The 18327-nt window shown below is 45.3% G+C and overlaps 1 protein-coding gene and 1 pseudogene across 1 annotated transcript in view; both read left to right on the forward strand.

The window, feature by feature from the left end:
* LOC110527660 overlaps positions 1–2601 on the forward strand; it is a 30846-nt pseudogene extending 28245 nt beyond the window's left edge.
* Positions 2602–6698: 4097 nt separating this feature from the next.
* The window catches only part of fer1l4 (fer-1 like family member 4), a 96810-nt gene continuing 85181 nt past the window's right edge, over positions 6699–18327 (forward strand). Inside the window, exons 1-3 of the mRNA XM_036983157.1 lie at positions 6699–7838; positions 14466–14521; positions 16279–16367. Coding sequence (XP_036839052.1) covers positions 7760–7838; positions 14466–14521; positions 16279–16367 — 224 coding nt within the window. The 5' untranslated portion in view covers positions 6699–7759. The remainder of the gene's footprint in view (positions 7839–14465; positions 14522–16278; positions 16368–18327) is intronic.

Below are 18327 nucleotides of genomic sequence, written 5' to 3' on the forward strand. Positions count from 1 at the left end.
ATGTCTAAGCTTGCTAATGTTGCCAAAGAAAAAATCATTAAAGTAGTTGGCAATATCCAGTAGGTTTTGATGAATGATCCATCTGATTCAATGAAGGATGGAGCTGAATTTGCTTTTTTGCCCAAAATGTAATTTATGGTGCTCCAAAGCTTTTTACAATTTTTATGTCATTTATCTTTGTTTTGTTGTATAGTTGATTTTTTTTGTTTCAGTTTATTTGCATGATTCCTGAATTTGCAGTATGTTTGCCAATCGGTTGTGCAGCCAGACTTATTTGCCATTCCTTTTGCCTCATCCCTCTAAACCATACACCTTTTCAATTCCTCATCAATCCACAGGGATATCAGTGTTTACTCATTTTCTTAATGGCTGCATGCTTATTAGTAACTGGAATAAACAATTTCATATGTGTCAAGTGGGGTTTCTGGTTGCCCCTCATACACCACAGACCAGCAAATATTATTTACATCAACATAGTAATCATTACAAAATGTATTGTGTGACCTCTTTATATTAGGCCCTCTACCATCGATGGATTTGGATACTGCTTTAATACAGATTTCTGCAGCATTAGTAAAGATGTGATCAATACATGTGGATGATTTCATAAATACCCTGGTTGCAGGCACTTGTTACAGTTTGAAGCTTTTTCTTGAGTGGGCAGCTTGATAAAAGTCTTAATGTTTAGGTCACCCAGAACATATACATCTCTGTTGATATCGCATACATTTATCAAGCATTTCACACACATTATCCAGATACTGACTGTTAGCACTTGGTGTATAGCAACAATGGGCTTTAGGTGAGGCAGGTGAACCTATTACTTCAACGGTATTTAATGAGATCCTCTAAGTTTAACAGGAATGTGGCTCTGAATATAGACTGCAACGGATTGGCTTTTCTGTAGCTGTTATAACCATGTATTGCGATCACTGTATTATCTATAGTGAGTTTCCCGGAGTCTCCTCTTCACTGTTGATGTTGAGACTGGTGTTTTGCGGGTACTATTTAATGAAGCTGCCAGTTGAGGACTTGAGACTTGCGTCTGTTACTCAAACTAGACGTTAATGTACTTATCCTCTTGCTCAGTTGTGCACCGGGGCATCCCACTCCTCTGGGTCACGTTCCTCCACATCCATTTTGCTGTCATTTGTTAATGTGTTTGAAGTTTTTGATAACCAATTTATTGATGTGATTATGATAGGCTATATATAGGTCAGGACCTGTTGGTCACATGCATGCGACGCTTACATGTTTCACGTAAAGAGCTGAGGATTGCGGGAATAGGAATTACTGCCATTTGGAATTTTTTGCAGCTTCAGCATGGACAGCGCAATAAACACTTGCAGTGGTGCCTTTTTTGCTGCAGTAGGGAGGAGAGCAAGACAATTATTTAAACAAACAGTGTGCTTCAAGCATCGGACAAGCTCAGTGCATATGTAGTTGACCTAAGATTTTTGTTGTTGTTGGGGACGGCCCTAATGTACGAACATTATACAAATCAGACATTTGCAGTAGACGGGCTACTCAACCATTTTGAAAATAGTCTCTCAGAATGAACACTGGATAGAGGAAGAATTTGCCTTGTCTACCTCATTGTGTTCATTGCAAACTGAATGAAATTTAACAAACTGTTCTGTCCTCTGCTTTTAATTTCCCTCAGCAATACTTTGTCCTACTCATCATCACCGATGGGGAGATCACAGACCCCGGACCAGACCCGGGACGCTATCGTCAAGGCCTCACGCCTGCCCATGTCCATCATCATCATCGGGGTGGGCGAAGCCAACTTCAAGGCAATGGAGCTGCTAGATGGAGACGAAGGCATTCTCAAGTCCCTGAGTGGCAAACCCGTGGCCAGGGACATTGTACAGTTTGTGCCCTTCAGACAGTTTGCCAATGTATGTTTATTTTAGTCTGTGGTTGTTATTGTGCAGTGTGTTGTCAATACCACTGAGAAGATTCACGATGGAACATCACTTTACATCAGTCTAGTCTGTAATAGTATCCGTGGGTAGTGAAACACCATTCCATACCACTTTGGTAAAATATTGACAGATTTGACATACTTTTCTATCTTGAGTTTTTGTTTTGTTGCCCCGCTGTTGGCACTCATCCCATCACACTGTTATTCCGTCCTCTGCAGGATCCTAAGGAAGCCCTCGCCCAGAGCGTCTTGGCTGAAGTGCCAAATCAACTTATGTCCTACTTCAAAATGCTGAAACTAGATCCAGTCAATGTTGCTGCCATCAAGACTTAGTGGAGCAAGCAGAACTGCAGTGCTTCACCCTTCTAGCCACACGAGGGAGCCAACACACCACACAGGGAAATTATCAGAAGTGTAAATCACATCCTGGAATTACTGTGTCAATGCTCATTGTACCTTTTGATACCAATTATGTACCACATGTAACTGTATTTTCTATTTTATTTTCAACAATCATAGATATTTCTTATTATTCTTTCATTCCTCCGAGTCAGGAATTAACAAGGAGTTCAACAATGGTGATGATCCAAAATTGGGGAAAAGGAGGGCTTTAATGCATTTCATGAAATGCTCCTTCAAAACATTTGATGGAATAAAGTAGGCTACTCACGTAACAACAACTGTTTAACTGGTGGTGTGTGTGTGTGTGTGTGTGTGTGTGTGTGTGTGTGATATATATATATACACTACTGTTCAAAAGTTTGGGGTCACTTAGAAATGTCCTTGTTTTTGAAAGTAACATCAAACTGATCAGAAATACAGTGTAGACATTGTTAATGTTGTAAATGACTATTGTAGCTGGAAACGGCAGATTAAAAAATAATAATAAATTGAATATCTACATAGGCGTGCAGAGGCCCATTATCAGCAACCATCACTCCTGTGTTCCAATGGCACGTTGTGTTAGCTAATCCAAGTTGATAATTTTAAAGGCTAATTGATCATTAGGAAACCCTTTTGCAATTATGTTAGCACAGCTGAAAACTCTGCTACCAGACGCCTTACAAGTCCTCAACTGGCAGCTTCATTAAATAGTACCCGTAAAACACCAGTCTCAACATCAACAGTGAAGAGGCGACTCTGGGATGCTGGCCTTCTAGGCAGAGTTCCTCTGTCCAGTGTCTTGTGTTCTTTTGTCCATCTTAATCTTTTATTTTTATTGGCCAGTCTGAGATGTGGCTTTTTCTTGGCACCTCTGCCTAGAATGCCAGCATCCCGGAGTTGCCTCTTCACTGTTGATGTTGAGACTGGTGTTTTGCGGGTACTATTTTTACTATTTAATCTGCCAGTTAAGGACTTGTGAGGTGTCTGTTTCTCAAACTAGACACTCTAATGTACTCATCCTCTTGCTTAGTTGTGCACCGGGGCCTCCCACTCTGTCTATTCTGTTAGATCCAGTTTGCGTTGTACGAGATCTTCAGTTTCTTGGCAATTTCTCAAATGGAATAGCCTTAATTTCTCAGAACAAGAATAGACTGATGAGTTTCAGAAGAAAGTACTTTGTTTCTGGCCATTTTGAGCCTGTGATTGAACCCACGAATCTTGATGCTCCAGATACTCAACTAGTCTAAATAAGACCAGTGTCTGTTCTTTTGGCCATCTTTTATTTTTATTGGCCAGTCTGAAATATAGCCTTGTCTTTGCAACTCTGCCTAGAAGGCCAGCATCCCGGAGTCGCCTCTTCACTGTTGACAATGAGACTGGTGTTTTGCGGGTACTATTTAATGAAGCTGCCAGTTGAGGACTTGAGGCGTCTGTTTCAAGTCCGTTAAGAACACATTCTTACAATGACTGCCTACCCCGGCCAAACCCGGACGACGCAGAGCCAATTGTGCGCAGCCCTTTGGGACTCCCAATCACAGACGGTTGTGGTACAGCCTGGAATCGAACCAGACTCTGTAGTGATGCCGCAGGCACTGAGAAGCAGTGCCTTAGACCGCTGCGCCTCTTGGTAGCTATCTTATGTGCCTTTTACTGAGGACTGGCTTCCATCTGGCAACTCTCAATATTGTTGGCTGTGGGAAGAAGTGGTTGCCATTTCATTTTTTCACCTAGTCCCACCGATTGACACTTTGGGGTGATGTTGGTGCAAATGAGTAACTCGTATCGACAAACAGAGCCTACATTTTGTATAGGTTTTATCTACCACTTGTTGGCAATCTCCGTTTTAGTTTACAGGCAAACGGACATGTTCCCAGACGGCAGACCTGAATGATACAGGGGAGTCTTCTAGTTCTGGTTCACCAATGCTTGCCATGTTGCTCCTTAACATTTAGCTAACTGCTAATTCCTTCATAAGATAATTGCTGCTACGACGGTCCCGGCTCTGTTCTTGCTAGAGTGAAATAACTCATGAGCGGAGCTACATACAGCTACGAGACTAAACAACCGCACCAGCATATGGTCTCACAAGGGGTCTGAGGATCTCATCTCGGTACCTAATGGCAGTCAGGCTACCTCTGGCGAGCACATGGATGGCTGTGCGGCCCCCAAAGAAATGCCACCCCACACCATGACTGACCCACCGCCAAACCGGTCATGCTGGAGGATGTTGCAGGAAGCAGAACGTTCTCCACGGCGTCTCCAGACTCTGTCACGTCTGTCACATGTGCTCAGTGTGAACCTGCTTTCATCTGTGAGAGCAGAGGCCGCCAGTGGCGAATTTGCCAATCTTGGTGTTCTCTGGCAAATGCCAAACGTCCTGCACGGTGTTGGGCTGTAAGCACAACCCCCACCTGTGGACGTCGGGCCCTCATACCACCCTCATGGAGTCTGTTTCTGACCGTTTGAGCAGACACATGTACATTTGTGGCCTGCTGGAGGTCATTTTGCAGGGCTCTGGCAGTGCTCCTCCTTGCACAAAGGCGGAGGTAGCGGCCCTGCTGCTGGGTTGTTGCCCTCCTACGGCTTCCTCCACATCTCCTGATGTACTGGCCTGTCTCCTGGTAGCGCCTCCATGCTCTGGACACTACGCTGACAGACGCAGCAAACCTTCTTGCCACAGCCCACTTGTGTGGGTTGTAGACTCCGTCTCATGCCACCACTAGAGTGAAAGCACCGCCAGCATTCAAAAGTGACCAAAACATCAGCCAGGAAGCATAGGAACTGAGAAGTGGTCTGTGGTCACCACCTGCAGAACCACTCCTTTATTGGGGGTGTCTTGCTAATTGCCTATAATTTCCACCTGTTGTCTATTCCATTTGCACAACACCATGTGAAATGTATTATCAATCAGTGTTGCTTCCTAAGTAGACAGTTTGATTTCACAGAAGTGTGATTGACTTGGAGTTACATTGTGTTGTTTAAGTGTTCCCTTTATTTTTTTGAGCAGTGTATATATTTTCCTATATATGATTATTGTACTGCACCGTGGACTCTGTACCGAACGGTTCTATACAAATACATGTACCGTTTCACCTCTAATATTTACCCATGATAGAAATTGTCTGAATATTAATATTTGACATGAATGACAACCGTTCAGGAGATATCGGTCCTCTAAGTTGGACCCTTTAGCCTATTCTTGGACCCTCCCCCCACACTACCATGAGACATCAATATCTTGGTCATTGATTAAGACAAAACGTTGATTTTGAGGTCATTTTGAGGTTTTAAATAATAATCTCAAACTTCTATAGGAAACATATGATAGAATTGACATTCCCATTCAAGTTGACATTCAACAGTGGGAGGACCGGGTGTTGGTCTGAAAATCTCCCCCCTGCCAGAATTTCCCCATCTAATTTCCTTAATTTTGTGGCTAGAGTCAAATACTTTCTATAGAACAAACTCCACGTCAGGATAGGCAACCGAAATTAATAGTTAATGTGTGTTGGGGGGTAACCTGTAACCGAAAGGTTGCTAGATCGAATCCCAGAGCTGACAAGGTAAAAATCTGTCATTCTGCCCCTGAACAAGGCAGTCAGTTAACCCACTGTTCCTAGGCCATCATTGAAAATAAGATTTTGTTCTTAATAACTGACTTGGCTAGTTAGACAAAGGTAAAAAAAAAATTTAAGCTAAACTGACAACTGAGTAATGAGCAGAAAGCAAGTCGCAGCAATGAAGAACGCAAAGGGAAGTGTATTCTGGCAAGGGGGAGATTTTCCGCACAACACCGGCAGCCATCTTTGTGGTAGTAGTTGGAAGTTAAAATGTCAATGCTATTTCAATTTCAATGGCGTACCAGCTAGGGTCTGAAAGGATAGGTCCAATCTGTGAATTATATTTGTCGGATTGAAATTACACCCACCCTGTATTCAAGAGTATTTCCGTGTTACAACAATGTGCTTTTGAAGCCAAAGAAGTGGATTTGACGTTGTTTGTGATACACACACAGTGCATTCGGAAAGTATTTAGAGCCCTTCAAATTTTCCACATTTTGTTACGTTACAACCTTATTCTAAAATGGATTCAATTCAATTAATTGGACATAATTTGGAAAGGCACACACCTGCATTTATACGGAGACTTGATTACACACAGGTGGATTGTATTTATCATCATTAGTCCTTTCGGTCAACATTGGATCATTCAGAGATCCTCACTGAACTTCTGGAGAGAGTTTGCTGCACTGAAAGTAAAGGGGCTGAATAATTTTGCACGCCCAATTTTTCAGTTTTTGATTTGTTAAAAAAGTTTGAAATATCCAATAAATGTCGTTCCACTTCATGATTGTGTCCCACTTGTTGTTAATTCTTCACAAAAAAATACAGTTTTATATCTTTATGTTTGAAGCCTGAAATGTGGCAAAAGGTCGCAAAGTTCAAGGGGGCCGAATACTTTCGCAAGGCATTGTGTATATATACAGTAAATACAAAGTGTTTTGTTTAATTTAAAGGGAATCCATTTTGCTTCTACTGAACAAAAATATAAACACAACATGTAAAGTGTTGGTCCCATGTTTCATGAGCTAAAATAAGAGGCCAGACATTTTCCATGTCCACCAAAAGCTTATTACTCTCATTTTGTCAATTTTTTTTTTACATCCCCGTTAGTGAGCATTTGACCTTTACAAAAATAATCCATCCACCTTACAAGTGTGGCATATTAAGAAGCCAATTAAACAGCATAATCATTACACATGTGCACTTTGAGCTTGGGACAATAAAAGGCCGCTCAAGTGTGCAGTTGTCGTCACACAACACAATGCTACAGATGTCTGAAGTTTTGATGGAGCTTGCAATTGGCATGCTGACTGCAGGAATGTCCACCAGAGTTATTGCCAGAGAATTATGGGATCGTCTGAGGAGGGGAAGGGGGGTGCCCAGGAGTATTTCTGTCAGTCATAAGCCCTGTTGTGGGGAGAAACCTATTCTAATTGGCTGGGTGGACCTGGCTCCCAAGTGGGCGGGCCTTCCCCTGCCCAGTCATGTGTAATTCATAGCTTAGGACCTAATGCATTTCCTTTAATGAACTGTAACTCAGTAAACTCAGTACTATTTGGTCTTTTGACTGATCAGATCAGCTTTTGTGTCAATAATTGAGCAAAAGATCAGAATTGTGCTGCCTGTGTAAACGTAGCCTATGCGTTCTGTCTGATTGTGACTAACCAGGCTGGGCAACTCCTACCTCACATTCCTCAAACATTAGGAACTTCCCCTTTAGAAAACAAAACACTGTTTTTGTCCCTCATTGAATCAACACCTATGTAGATAGGAGATTTTGTTAGAGGTTCAGTTGACAGCATGTGAGCTACTGGTCTCCACACTCAAACAGATCAGAGCTGTACGATGATATCTATTGGATACAGTTACATACTCAAACAGAAACATGTCCATCACTGTCAACCTGAAGAGGATCACCAATTTACCTGGGACGTACGATCGAAAAGTGGAGTTATCCTTTAGAGGTACATAAGTGCAGTTATGTTGAGCTTTCAGACATTCAGCTTTCATGAATATGTTTGATGTGATTGTCTGCCATGGATGCAACTTATCCTCTGAACATGTATTGTATTTGATTGACATGAAAGTAAATGTTTGCTTTACCTGGATATGAAACCTGAGGTTCAACTAGATGAAAGAGGATAGTTTCATATTGGGTGGTGGTGTACATTTAGTAATCTTGTAGATCCACAAGTATATTACAGTTCTTGAATTCTGGTGACATTTGAAGCCATAAAGTGTTTGTTTATAAATACATTGTTAACAAACAATGGAGTGAATGCAATTTATCCACAAGCTTTTGGGTTCTGATCAAGTTAGACAGTTGAACTTGAAGTTGTTTTTCGCAAGTTATATTCTTTAAGAATCAATGGCTATATACAGTTGAAGTCGGAAGTTTACATACACTTAGGTTGGAGTCATTAAAGTTAGTTTTTAAACCACTCCACAAATTTCTTGTTAACAAACTATAGTTTTGGCAAGTCAGTTAAGACATCTACTTTGTGCATGACACAAGTAATTGTTCCAACAATTGTTTATAGACAGATTATTTCACTGTATCACATTTCCAGTTGGTCATAAGTTTACATTCACTAAGTTGGCTGTGCCTTTAAACAGCTTGGAAAATTACAGAACATGATGTCATGGCTTTAGAAGGTTCTGACAGGCTAATTGACATCATTTGAGTCAATTGGAGGAGTACCTGTGGATGTATTTCAAGGCCTACCTTCAAACTCAGTGCCTCTTTGCTTGACATCATGGGAATATCAAAAGAAATCAGCCAAGACCTCAGGAAAAATGTTGTAGAGCTCCACAAGTCTGGTTCATCCTTGGGAGCAATTTACAAATGCCTGAAGTTACCACGTTCATCTGTACAAACAATAGTACGCAAGTATAAACATCATGGGACCACACAGCCGTCATACCGCTCAGGAAGGAGACACGTTCTGTCTCCTAGAGATGAACGTGTTTTGGTGCGAAAAGTGCAAATCAATCCCAGGACAACAGCAAAGGACCTTGTGAAGATGCTGGACGAAACGGGTCCGAAAGTATCTATATCCACAGTAAAACGAGTCCTGTATCGACACAACCTGAAAGACCGCTCAGCAAGGAAGAAGCCATTGCTCCAAAATCGCCATAAAACGCCAGACTACGGTTTGCAACTGCACAAAGATCGTACTTTTTGGATAAATGTCCTCTAGTCTGATGAAACAAAAACACATTGGTTTTGGAGAAAAAAGGGTTAGGCTTGCAAGCCGTAGAACACCTTCCCAACCGTGAAGCACGGGGGTGGCAGCATCATGTTGTAGGGATGCTTTGCTGCAGGAGGGACTGGTGCACTCGGGCGACCCGGGGGGCGAGGTGCCGGGCGATCCGGGTGGAGGCGGTGGAAGTCCCTCAGGAGTGAAGGGTCCAAAATGTCCCCCACCGGTACCCAGCACCTCTCCTCCGGACCGTACCCTTCCCAGTCCACGAGGTACTGTAGGCCCCTCGCCCGGCGTCTCGAGTCCAGAATGGCACGTACTGTGTGCGCCGGGGACCCCTCGATGTCCAGAGGGGGCGGAGGGACCTCTGGCACCTCACCTTCTTGTAGGGGACCAGCCTCCACCGGCCTGAGGAGAGACACATGAAACGAGCTGTTAATACGATAATAAGTAGGAAGTTGTAACTTATAACACACCTCGTTTATCCTCCTCAGGACTTTAAATGGCCCCACACACTGTGGCCTCAGCTTCCGGCAGGGCAGGCGGAGGGGCAGGTTTCGGGTCGAGAGCCAGACCCGGTTCCCCGGTGCGAACACGGGGGCCTCACTGCGGTGCTGGTCAGCGCTCTTCTTCTGTCATCCCCCAGCCAGTCTCAACGATTCCTGGACGGCTCTCCAGGTGTCCTTTGAGCGCTGCACCCATTCCTCCACCGCAGGCGCTTCGGTCTGGCTCTGATGCCATGGCGCCAGGACCGGCTGGTAGCCCAACACACACTGGAAGGGAGACATGTTAGTTGAGGAGTGGCGAAGGGAGTTCTGAGCGAGCTCTGCCCATGGAACATACCTCGCCCACTCACCTGGCCGATCCCGGCAATAGGACCGCAGAAACCTGCTCACATCCTGCTTTAATTGCTCCACCTGCCCATTACTCTCGGGTGGAAATCCGAGGTCAGGCTGACCGAGACCCCCAGCCTCTCCATAAACACCCTCCAAACTCTGGACGTGAACTGGGGACCCCGATCAGAGACGATGTCCTCAGGCACCCCGTAGTGCCGGAAGACATGGGTAAACAGAGCCTCCGCAGTCTGCAGGGCCGTAGGGAGACCGGGCAACGGGATGAGACGAAAACCGATCCACAACGACCAGGATCGTAGTACTTCCCTGGGATGGGGGTAGGTCGGTGAGGAAGTCCACCTACAAGTGTGACCACGGCCTTTGTGGAACGGGGAGTGGCTGTAACTTCCTTCTAGGCAGGTGTCGGGGAGCCTTGCTCTGAGCGCACACCGAGCAGGAGGAGACATAAAACCTCACGTCCTTCGCCAACGTGGGCCACCAGTACCTCCCCCTAAGACTCCGCACCGTCTTCTCGATGCCAGGATGACCCGAGGAGGGTAGAGTATGGGCCCAACGAATTAACCTGTCATGGACACCCCGCGGCACGTACTGAGCCCCTGCTGGACACTGAGGGGGTGCAGGCTCCAACCGTGATGCCCTCTATCTCCACGTCCACCTCCCGTACCACCGGTGCCATGAGACATGAAGGTGGAAGGATGGGGGTCGGCTCGATGGACCGCTCCTCGGTATCATATAGGCGGGACAGCGCGTCGGCCTTCGTGTTTTGGGAGCCTGGCCGGCACGAGATGGTGAAACGGAACCGGGTAAAGAACATGGCCCATTTAGCCTGACACGGATTCAGTCTCCTCCCTGCCCGGATATACTCGAGATTACGATGGTCAGTCCAAATGAGAAAAGGGTGTTTAGCCCCCTCAAGCCAATGTCTCCACACCTTCAGAGCCTTGACTACAGCTAACAACTCCCGGTCCCCCACGTCATAGTTTCGCTCTGCCGGACCGAGGTTCTTCGAAAAAAAGGCGCAAGGGCGGAGCTTCGGTGGCGCGCCCGAGTGCTGGGACAGCACGGCCCCTACCCCAGCCTCGGACGCATCCACCTCCACTATGAACGCTAAAAAGGGGTCCGGATGCGCCAACACGGGCGCATTGGTGAACAGCTCCTTCAGACGACTGAAATCTCTGCCCCGACTCTGTTGACCAGCGCAAGCGCGCCAGTCCTCCCTTCAGCAGTGAGGTAATGGGAGCAGCCACCTGACCAAAACCCCGGATAAACCTCCGGTAGTAATTGGCAAACCCTAAAAACCTCTGCAGCTCTTTTACCTTGGTCGGAGTCGGCCAATTACGCACGGCTGTAACGCGGTCACACTCCATCACCACCCCGGAGGTGGAAATGCGATAACCCAGGAAGGAAACGGCTTGTTTGGAGAACACTCATTTCTCAGCCTTGACATACAGGTCATGCTCCAGCAGTCGCCCAAGTACCTTATACGCACCAGAGACATGTGCGCGGCGTGTGTGGCAGAATAGATCAGGATGTCATCGATGTACACTACCCCTCCCTGCCTGTGCAGGTCTCGGAGAATCTCGTCTACCAAAGATTGGAAAACGGCTGGAGCATTCTTCCACCCATATGGCATGACGTGGTACTCATAATGGCCAGATGTAGTACTAAATGCGGTCTTCCACTCATCTCCTCCCCCGGATACGCACCGGGTTATATGCACTCCTCAGGTCCAGTTTTGTGAAGAAACGCGCCCCGTGAAATGATTCCACCGCCGTAGCGATGAGAGGTAGTGGGTAGCTAAACCCCACTGTGATGGAATTTAGACCTCTATAATCAATGCACGGACGCAGACCTCCCTCCTTCTTCTTCACAAAAAAATAAGCTTGAGGAGACGGGTGACGTGGAGGGCCGAATGTACCCCTGTCCCAGAGATTCGGTGACGTATGTCTTCATAGCCACTGTCTCCTCCTGGGACAATGGGTACACGTGACTCCTAGGAAGTGCAGCGTTTTCCAGAAGGTTTATCGCGCAGTCCCCTCGACGATGGGGTGGTAATTAGGTCGCCTTCTTTTTACAGAAGGCGATAGCCAAATCGGCATATTCAGAGGGAATGCGCACAGTGGAAACTTGGTCTGGACTCTCCACCGTAGTCGCACCTACAGAAACTCCTACACACCTGCCTGAACACTCCTCTGACCACCCTCGAAGAGCCCCCTGTCTCCATGAAATCACCGGGTTGTGATGAGCTAGCCAGGGAATTCCCAGCACCATTGGAAACGCAGGTGAATCGATAAGGAATAGACTAATCCGCTCCTTATGATCCCCCTGCGTTACCATGTCCAGTGGCACCGTGGCCTCCCTGACCAGCCCTGACCCTAATGATTGGCTATCTAAGGAGTGCACGGGGAAAGGTTGGTTTAACGACACCAGGGGAATCCCTAGCCTTAGCGAGAGCCCACGATCCATGAAGTTCCCAGCTGCGCCTGAATCGACTAGCGCCTTATGCTGTAGAGAGGGAGAACCCAGGGAAAGACGTTAGCACAAACATATGGCCGACAGGAATCTCTGGGTGAGTCTGGTGCTGACTCACCTGGGGTGAACGAGTAGTGCTCCGCCTGCCTTCCTGACTCCAAGACGAGCTCCTCCAGCACTGGTCGGCAGTGTGTCCTCGCCGACCACAACTTGTGCAGTAGGAAACTCCTCCTCCGGTCCCCCTCGATGCAGCCCCCCTAACTCCATGGGGATGGGAGCAGGAGGGCCTGGAGGTGGAATCGACAGGGCCCGTTCTGACGCTCCCGGGCAGCCAGCAGGTTGTCCAGACGAATGGACATGTCTATCAGTTCATCCAGGGAGATGGTGGTGTCCCGACACGCTAGCTCCCTGCGGACGTCTTCCCTGAGGCTACAACGATAGTGGTCCATCAGAACCCTGTCGTTCCACCCCGTCCCTTCGGCCAAGGTCCGGAACTCCAGGACAAGGTCCTGCGCGCTCCTCGTCTCCTGTCGCAGGTGGACCAGCCCTCCCGTGGGTGGTCGTACACAGCCCGGAATCGGCGGGCGAACTCGGGGTAGTGATCCCTCGCCGAGTCTGGGCCATTCCACACTGCGTTGTCCCACTCCAGGGCTCGCCCAGTCAGACAGGAGACGAGGACACTCACGCTCTCCACCCCTGAGGGAGTCGGACGGACGGTAGCTAGGTACAACTCCAGTTGTAGGAGAAACCCCTGACACCCAGCCTCCGACCCATCGTACTCCCTGGGGACCACCAGACGCAGGGCACCGGAGTCGGACGCTGAAGCAGGGGTAGGTGGTGCTGGTGGAGGGGGCGCTGGAGGAGAGGTGGGAAGGCCACTCCTCTCCCATCGGTCCATCCTCTCCATCAGCTGATCCATTGCTGACCCAATCCGGTGAAGAATGGTGGTGTAATGGAGACCCTCTCCTCCATCGATGGGAGAGGTGTGGCTGCTCCTGCTTATTCCATGACAAGGTGCGGGATTCTGTCACGGATGACTAGTAGGGGAAAGTAGGAATCAGGTGCAGAGAGCAGAGGGTTCACGGAGAAATGCACTTTATTCCAGCACAAAATGGTCATGCCCGTTTTGGGCATGACCATTTTGTGCTGGAATAAAGTTACCCTGTGCTTTGGATTGGTCAGTGTTTGTGCTGGAATAAAGTTACCCTGTGCTTTGGATTGGTCAGTGTTTTCCGCAAAACGTGAACAAAATATAATCCCGCACAAACAAGGGTGGGCTTCACAAGCTTAAAGAAGTAAGCAAATCAAGAAAACACAAATAGTAACAGGTGCAACTCATAAGAATAAACTAACTTAAAAGGGAAAAGGAATTGGTGGCGGCTAGTAGGCCGGTTACGACGACCGCCGAGCACCGCCCGAAACAGGCAGGGGAGCCAACTTCGGCGGGAGTCATGAGATAGCTAGTAATCCTCTTTAATATAGACACCTCCCCCGATAACAGTTTGCCCTCAAGGATCTTTGAATATCTTTGTAATAAGTGATTTTCAAGGCGATAACACCAACAACAAAATGTAGGAATGATTTATATATATTTTTAATAGGATTTTGTTTTTATTGATCTGTACAATACTTACTTTCTTGCATTCAAAATTATAGATATACTATAAATTCCCTAATGTCAATACAACTGTACTGGATGACTACTGGGATGAGCCAAGTACTTTCAACAAATCATAATGTTTTGTAGAATAAAGGACTTGCATTATGTTGTATCAATGGTAAACAGTTCAATATAAACAATAACATGTATGATGTGTAACTATTTGCCATTTTAAAGTGTGTTTCATGCTTGCAAAGAAGGGGGGCGCAAATGCCACTGCAATTCAAGAACTACCCATTCAATTTCAAGAAAACAGTGTCTTATTAAAACTACGGTGGTTAATTTACTTATTTTCAAGTTTTTGCAAGTGTAATTATGTCTACTGTTTTCTGTCCTACAGTATATTCATACAATGTGTGTAATATGTGTCCAGTCTTCTCAGCATATTTATCCATTTTTTAGGTTTTACCCACAAAACCAAGATTCTTCAGTGTGAAAATTTTGCCATTTTCAATGAGGTAAGATCCTTCTTGAATTAAATATTTGGCCCAGTATCAGGGTTGTAGTCAATTTGAGTTGGAATCATTCAATTCAGGAAATGATTTTTTTTTAACTTTTTTTTTTTTAAATCTCCTTTTCAGTTTATTGAAAAGAGATGCCCTTTTTCAATTATTGTAACGGAATTTCAGTTTACTTCCTAAATGGAATTTCAGTTTACTTCCTAATTTTTTTCTCCACAGAACATGTTGGTATCTGGTTGCGCTAAGCAACCATTTGCTTGTCCAGACGAAACCAGTTTGTCAAAAGTTGCTAGCTCACGTTTTAATCCTCAAACAAAATAAATACTGCAATTCCAACCACAATTCCAACCAAGCCTCAAAATACAGCTTAATCCATCAGCCAAGCAATTTATTAACTTGATCTCCACTATAAAAAACATCTAGACATTCTCTCACATTTCTTTTAGAATAACATTTAGTTTTCAACAGCGGAGATTTGTATAAACCTTGCTGTCTGTCTCCGACATTTTCAACATTGTTTCAAGATTCAAATTCGATCTCCTGCTGTCCCATAGTAAAAACCGAAACAGTACCATGGGGCCCAAACACTCACACAGAAACAAACTCCCACAAACCAAAAGTGAAACCCAGGCTACCTAAGTATGATTCTCAATCAGGGACAACAATTGACAGCTGCCTCTGATTGAGAACCATACTAGGCCGAACTCAAAAACTAACATAGAAAAACAAACATAGACTGCCCACCCCAACTCACGCCCTGACCATACTAAAACAAAGACAAAAACAAAGGAACTAAGGTCAGAACGTGACACATTGAGTCTGTACATAGTCAAAGCTTTCCTTAAGTTTTGGTCAGTCACAGTGGTCAGGTATTCTCTCTGTTTAGGGCCAAATAGCATTCTAGTTTACTCAGTTTTTTTGTTAATTCTTTCCAATGTGTCAAGTAATTATATTTTTGTTTGCTCATTATTTGGTTCGGTCTAATTGTGTTGCTGTCCTGGAGGTCTGTGGGGTCTTTTTGTGTTTGTGAACAGAGCCCCAGGAACAGCTTGCTCTCTCTCTTCTTACTGCTCCAGGTTCTTTGTATGATATTTTATTAGCAATGCTATCACTACTCTATTCTTCTCTCTGTGAGTCATCAAGTTGTCATTTACCTTACCGGTAATGGGTGGACATTCTCCACACATAGCAAACACGGGTGCTAAGCTCACAGTGGCACTGGGTGACAAGCATGCACACACAAAATACAGACTGGGGTTAACCTTTCACAAACACAAATTGAAGGTGGTACTGAATCAACATGAGGAGTCTCCATGTCACTCGTAAAGAAGCGTATTCAGTTTCTTGTTTGCATTCGCAGTTGTTGAGGGTTAGTTAGTGGCAGTTATCGACTGCAAATGATCTTTTTGCTAATTACAGATATGTTTGATTGATGCTATTATACAATTTGAACAGACACATGCATGATCCCATTTTATGGTGTTACTGTTTTCCTGAAGTTTTTTTTACAAATGTATCTACAGCGCAACAACAATGAACGAATGCCTGAAAAGTTTTGCAGAAATTCCAATCATGTTGGTCCCTCTTTAGCAAAACTTTAAATATAGATGTCATCGGTGACTTTTATGTGTTTTGTTCACTTCTGTCCTGGGATCCTGGAAATGGCAAGCAAATGTGTGATTGATGAGAGAATATCGCCCCCTCACAAATTATTAACAGCTATTCCATACTCTTGAATGTCTCCATTTCTGCAGCACTTCAGGTGGCCAACCTATGGGAAGGTCATCAAGCACGAGGTACTCTCTGTCAGCGTGTACAACTGCAGCAAGGTTTTCAGCAACAGGTTAGTCTACAGATCATATGACGTAACTGTGAAATGCAAGGCCACACATATCAATAGTAGTTCTCTTTTAAATAATTGTTCGATATCTCACGATATCTCTCTTTGGGGTATCGCCACTTCTGTCGAAGACAGACAAGCTGCGCTGCGACCGGGAGGGACCCTCCCGACCCTCCCCCTTTATAAGTCGTTGCGTGTGAAACTAGGCTAGCTAACACTGCAAAGCTAAATAACTAGGCTAGCTAAAACTGCAAAGCGAGCTAACCAAGCTAGCTAACTCGTCAAGGCAAACTAGCTAACGTAAACTCCACCCATTCCGTACAAATGTGTGCAACCGCGACATTCAAACGAGGTTGCAAAGAAAACGAATGGGACTGTAGTGACTGTGTTGACTTCAAAATCTGGGGTGTGAACTACGTTTCTATTCAAGCGTTGATCGACATGGTAATGGCTCTATAGTATTGAAGAAAAGTTGAAAAAACTGACCCTCCATTACATTGTGACGTGTCATGCCGTAACGAACAGCACACATAAAGGAACTCTTTCTGTCTTACAATCTCTCTCCACCAGGTGTAGCACTTCTCTCATCGTTTAAAAACAAGAGATGGACAGTGACGGGGGTAAGGGGGGATACCTAGTCATGTTTTGCATCATCACTGCAAGCGATCAGGACTCTCAAAGCCACTGTTCACTTCTGAAGATCACTTTAGCACCGCCCTAAAAACCCGATTCAAATTCGACACAAACCTTCAAATAGGTATGTAATGACACATTATATAAACTCTTTATAGTGATTTATTTACATTGTAGAGGCGATAAGGTGATAAGTTGGACAGATCGAGTGAAAAAAAAGCTGTTTCCCCACAAGACATCTCTCCTTCTCACTATCACGCAGTAGTCTTGCTTCCCCACACACCATTTTTAAAAAGACCCGACGGCGCTCATTGCCTTCCTGAATCATGCAGAAACAGGCAGCGTGGAGGTCTCGACATGGATTTTATTGGAAAGGGGAAAATTGTGCTTTACAATGGTATTGTACAATTGATCTGCAAGTATTGGGAGCTAAAATAAGGTCAATTGTACGATGTACAAAAGTGAGTGAATTTACGTTACCGCTTCTAGCTAGTCCTACCCACCAATGGTGGAATTGCTATCCAGCTCCCTTATTTAGCGCACCTAGCATTCACTCATTTTGTGCTCACTGCCCTGTCCAACTGGTGCTACAGCCAAAGGGACATGCAAGACCAGAGAAAGATGCCACCCACGCGACTTTCTTCGGCTAGCTCAAGCTAGGCTACTAGCCCACGAGGCAAATGCCAGCTAGCTAACTACCAGTTTAACTAACTAACAGCTTAGCTAAAACTAAAACCTCACAGCTAACCTTGTGCTTACTAAACTGGCCAACTGTTCCTAGGCTGTCATTGAAAATAAGAATTTGTTCTTAAATGACTTGCCTAGTTAAATAAAGGTAAAATACATTTGGAAAGGCACACACCTGTCTATATAAGGTCCCACAGTTGACAGTGCATGTTAGCGCAAAAATCAAGCCACGAGGTCGAAGGAATTGTCCGTAGAGCTCAGAGACAGGATTGGGTCGAGGCACAGATCTGTGGAAGGGTACCAAAACATTTTTGCAGCATTGAAGGTCCCCAAGAACACAGTGGCCTCCATCATTCTTAAATTGAAGAAGTTTGGAACCACCAAGACTCTTCCTAGAGCTGGCCAAACTGCGCAATCGGGGGAGAAGGGCCTTGGTTAGGGAGGTGATCAATAACCTGATGGTCACTGACAGAGCTCTAGAGATCCTCTATGGAGGTGGGAGACACTTCCAGAAGGACAACCATACCTGCAGCACTCCACCAATCAAGCATTTAAGGTAGTTTGGCCAGACGGAGGCCACTCAACAGTAAAAGGCACATGACAGCCCGCTTGGAATTTGCCAAAAAACAAGACTCTCAAACCA

This window comes from Oncorhynchus mykiss, chromosome 7 (assembly GCF_013265735.2).
Source record: "Oncorhynchus mykiss isolate Arlee chromosome 7, USDA_OmykA_1.1, whole genome shotgun sequence".
Lineage (NCBI taxonomy): Eukaryota > Metazoa > Chordata > Actinopteri > Salmoniformes > Salmonidae > Oncorhynchus > Oncorhynchus mykiss.